The sequence below is a fragment of the Octopus bimaculoides genome, chromosome 14, assembly GCF_001194135.2.
Source record: "Octopus bimaculoides isolate UCB-OBI-ISO-001 chromosome 14, ASM119413v2, whole genome shotgun sequence".
NCBI lineage: Eukaryota > Metazoa > Mollusca > Cephalopoda > Octopoda > Octopodidae > Octopus > Octopus bimaculoides.
The window spans coordinates 5899785-5902202 of record NC_068994.1 but is presented as its reverse complement, the minus strand read 5'-3'; the positions used below and the strand labels follow the sequence as shown (position 1 = coordinate 5902202).

The 2418-nt window shown below is 39.0% G+C and overlaps 1 protein-coding gene across 1 annotated transcript in view; it reads right to left on the bottom strand.

The window, feature by feature from the left end:
- The window catches only part of LOC106882080 (protein TEX261), a 7008-nt gene that overhangs the window by 3713 nt on the left and 877 nt on the right, over positions 1–2418 (bottom strand). Inside the window, exon 2 of the mRNA XM_014932641.2 lies at positions 91–170. Coding sequence (XP_014788127.1) covers positions 91–170 — 80 coding nt within the window. The remainder of the gene's footprint in view (positions 1–90; positions 171–2418) is intronic.

The window sequence follows — 2418 nt, the reverse complement described above, 5'->3', positions numbered from 1 at the left end:
CCACCACCACCACCACCACCACTACCAACAGTGGTGAAAAGAAACAATAACAGATGAATAATGGATGATGTTTAGCAAAAATCAACTTACAAATATCATGTATTTGATTATTCTAGCTGTAAAAACTGTGTACTCCTCCACCAGTTCGGCAAGGTAATAAAGACCAGCAGCTGCAAAACAAAAATTAAAAAAAAAACATTTTATTTTTGGGGGCTACAAATGGTATGTTGGGGGTGTGTGGGATGAGGATGGTAATAGTTTAAAGTTTAAGCACAAGGCCAGCAATTTCGGGTACTTATTTTATCCACCTTGAAAGGATGAAAGTTGAAGTTGACCAGGGCAGAATTTGGACTTAGAAATTAAGGACAGATGAAGTACAACTAAGTATTTTGCCTGGCATGATTCTGCCAGCTCACTGCCTTGCAGAGATGATGATTATAATAGTAGCAACTAGCTGACCCTGTGCCATCAAAAATGACAGCTAATTGTAGTATTTTATATATAAATATGGATGGTAAATCAAATTAATACACTTGTCAATGTGATTTGGCTGCTATTTCTAGGAGGTAGACGTCCACGAAGAGTTTCCACTTATATGGTGGTGGTGGTGGAGAAGGTGCAGATTTTTGCAGAGCCATATTACGGTGTCCAAAGTTTAGTACTTCACGTCTTCAAGTTCTGACGTTGCCATGTTGGACTTTGTCTTCTATCTCCCGAGGGGAGGGGCAAGAGAAGAAATTTGACTGAGGTTGAATTACTGTCCCACGTAAATGCCTGAAATGAAGTACCTACTCTCTCTCCCTCTCTCTCACAGAGAAAGACAAACCTACGTTATATCATAATTACATATAACACCACGATCATTCTTACCACATGTTTAAAGTAGGATTCCCCCATGTGCTATTAAACAGAAAGGATTTGAAATACACATGTTTTGATTTAAGCCGACACGGGACGGGAGCCTTTTAATAATCGTCTGACTTACAAAGAATAATAGTCAAATGTCCCTCAAATCATTCCAGTACGTGTTGGGCGAAGTGCTCAAAAAGGCAAGAAGGTCAAGGCCGGAATGATTTTGATCACAGATTTACTCGATCAGGACTGACATGGGCCCTAAACTATAGTAACACTTCATTGTGTAGGTGTGCGTGAGTGTGTGTATACGAGCTTGTTTAACAATAACATATCTCTCTTGTTTATGGATTCGATGATGCGTTACGAGGGCTTTTAGGTTTCACAGCATGACTCACTGCATTCACAATATTACGATGCCCCCCCCCCCCCAAAGTGAGCACAACAGCGGTTAAGCATCTTGTCCCTGCACCAAACAGGAAACAAAAGAGGGACATCAGAAACCTTTAACGCCGGAGACGAAGGGTTGTGTCCAAAATGTTTGACTATTTATATTCACTGATTGTCGACGTAAACCAACGCAATTTTCCTCGTTTCTATTGTTTACGTCATAGAGACGTTTATTACATTTTATAGTCAATTATTACACTTTATAGTCAATTATACGACACACACATACACAATGGTACAAACATGTTTTTAGTGGTTTGTCGTTGCGTTGCGGTCATACTGGAGCAGTCAAAAGAAAAATAAGGCTGGAGAGGAAACGCTTGCTAATCGGTATATACGAGAAAAGACGGAAGAAAGTGACAAGCATGTTGAGAGTGAATGAACCTGCTTAAGGGCGAACATAAAAGTCCCATAAAGGGATCAGTGGTGGAACGTGGTTTGTGGGGTCACACTCGTCCCACACTCCATCATTATCATCCGTTTGTTATATATCATCATAAAACCTTTAATTAATCTTGTTATTTCATTCGATCCCCCGACCCCTTTGTCAGTCTTCTCTTTGTTTTTACCGTTATGGTAAATAAAAAAATCATTTCGACGGGATTTGTGGAAGGAGGAGGGAGAAGGGAATTGTTTTTTGTTTCCTTTTGTGGATGATAACTACTCTGACACTTCATTTTAACGATTCTATTTTTCGAAGCGCTACGTTACGAGACATAAAGGACACATCATAAACAACATCCACCACTGATCTTTAGCCCGGTGTAAACAAGTGCAGAAATGAACACCCACACAAACACACTGTCCTACGTGTACGTTTCTTCATATATAAAGTTATGGGATAAACCGGTCTTACCTAACTTTATTTATATAATATACTGCTCTATAACTTGCAGTCTGCTTCTTTTTCCAATTTTTGTTTTACCAACGATATATATATATGTGTGCATGGATTTCGTTTTGGGATTTGGTTTGCAAGATTCTTTATGTGAGTTCGTGTGTTGAAGCATATTCTGTTGTGTCTGGGGAGAGTCATTCTCTTTTAGTGCCTCATTATTTAACACACTCACCGGTAAAATTTTAGAAAAATAAAGAAGGAAATGAGTGGAAATTTTG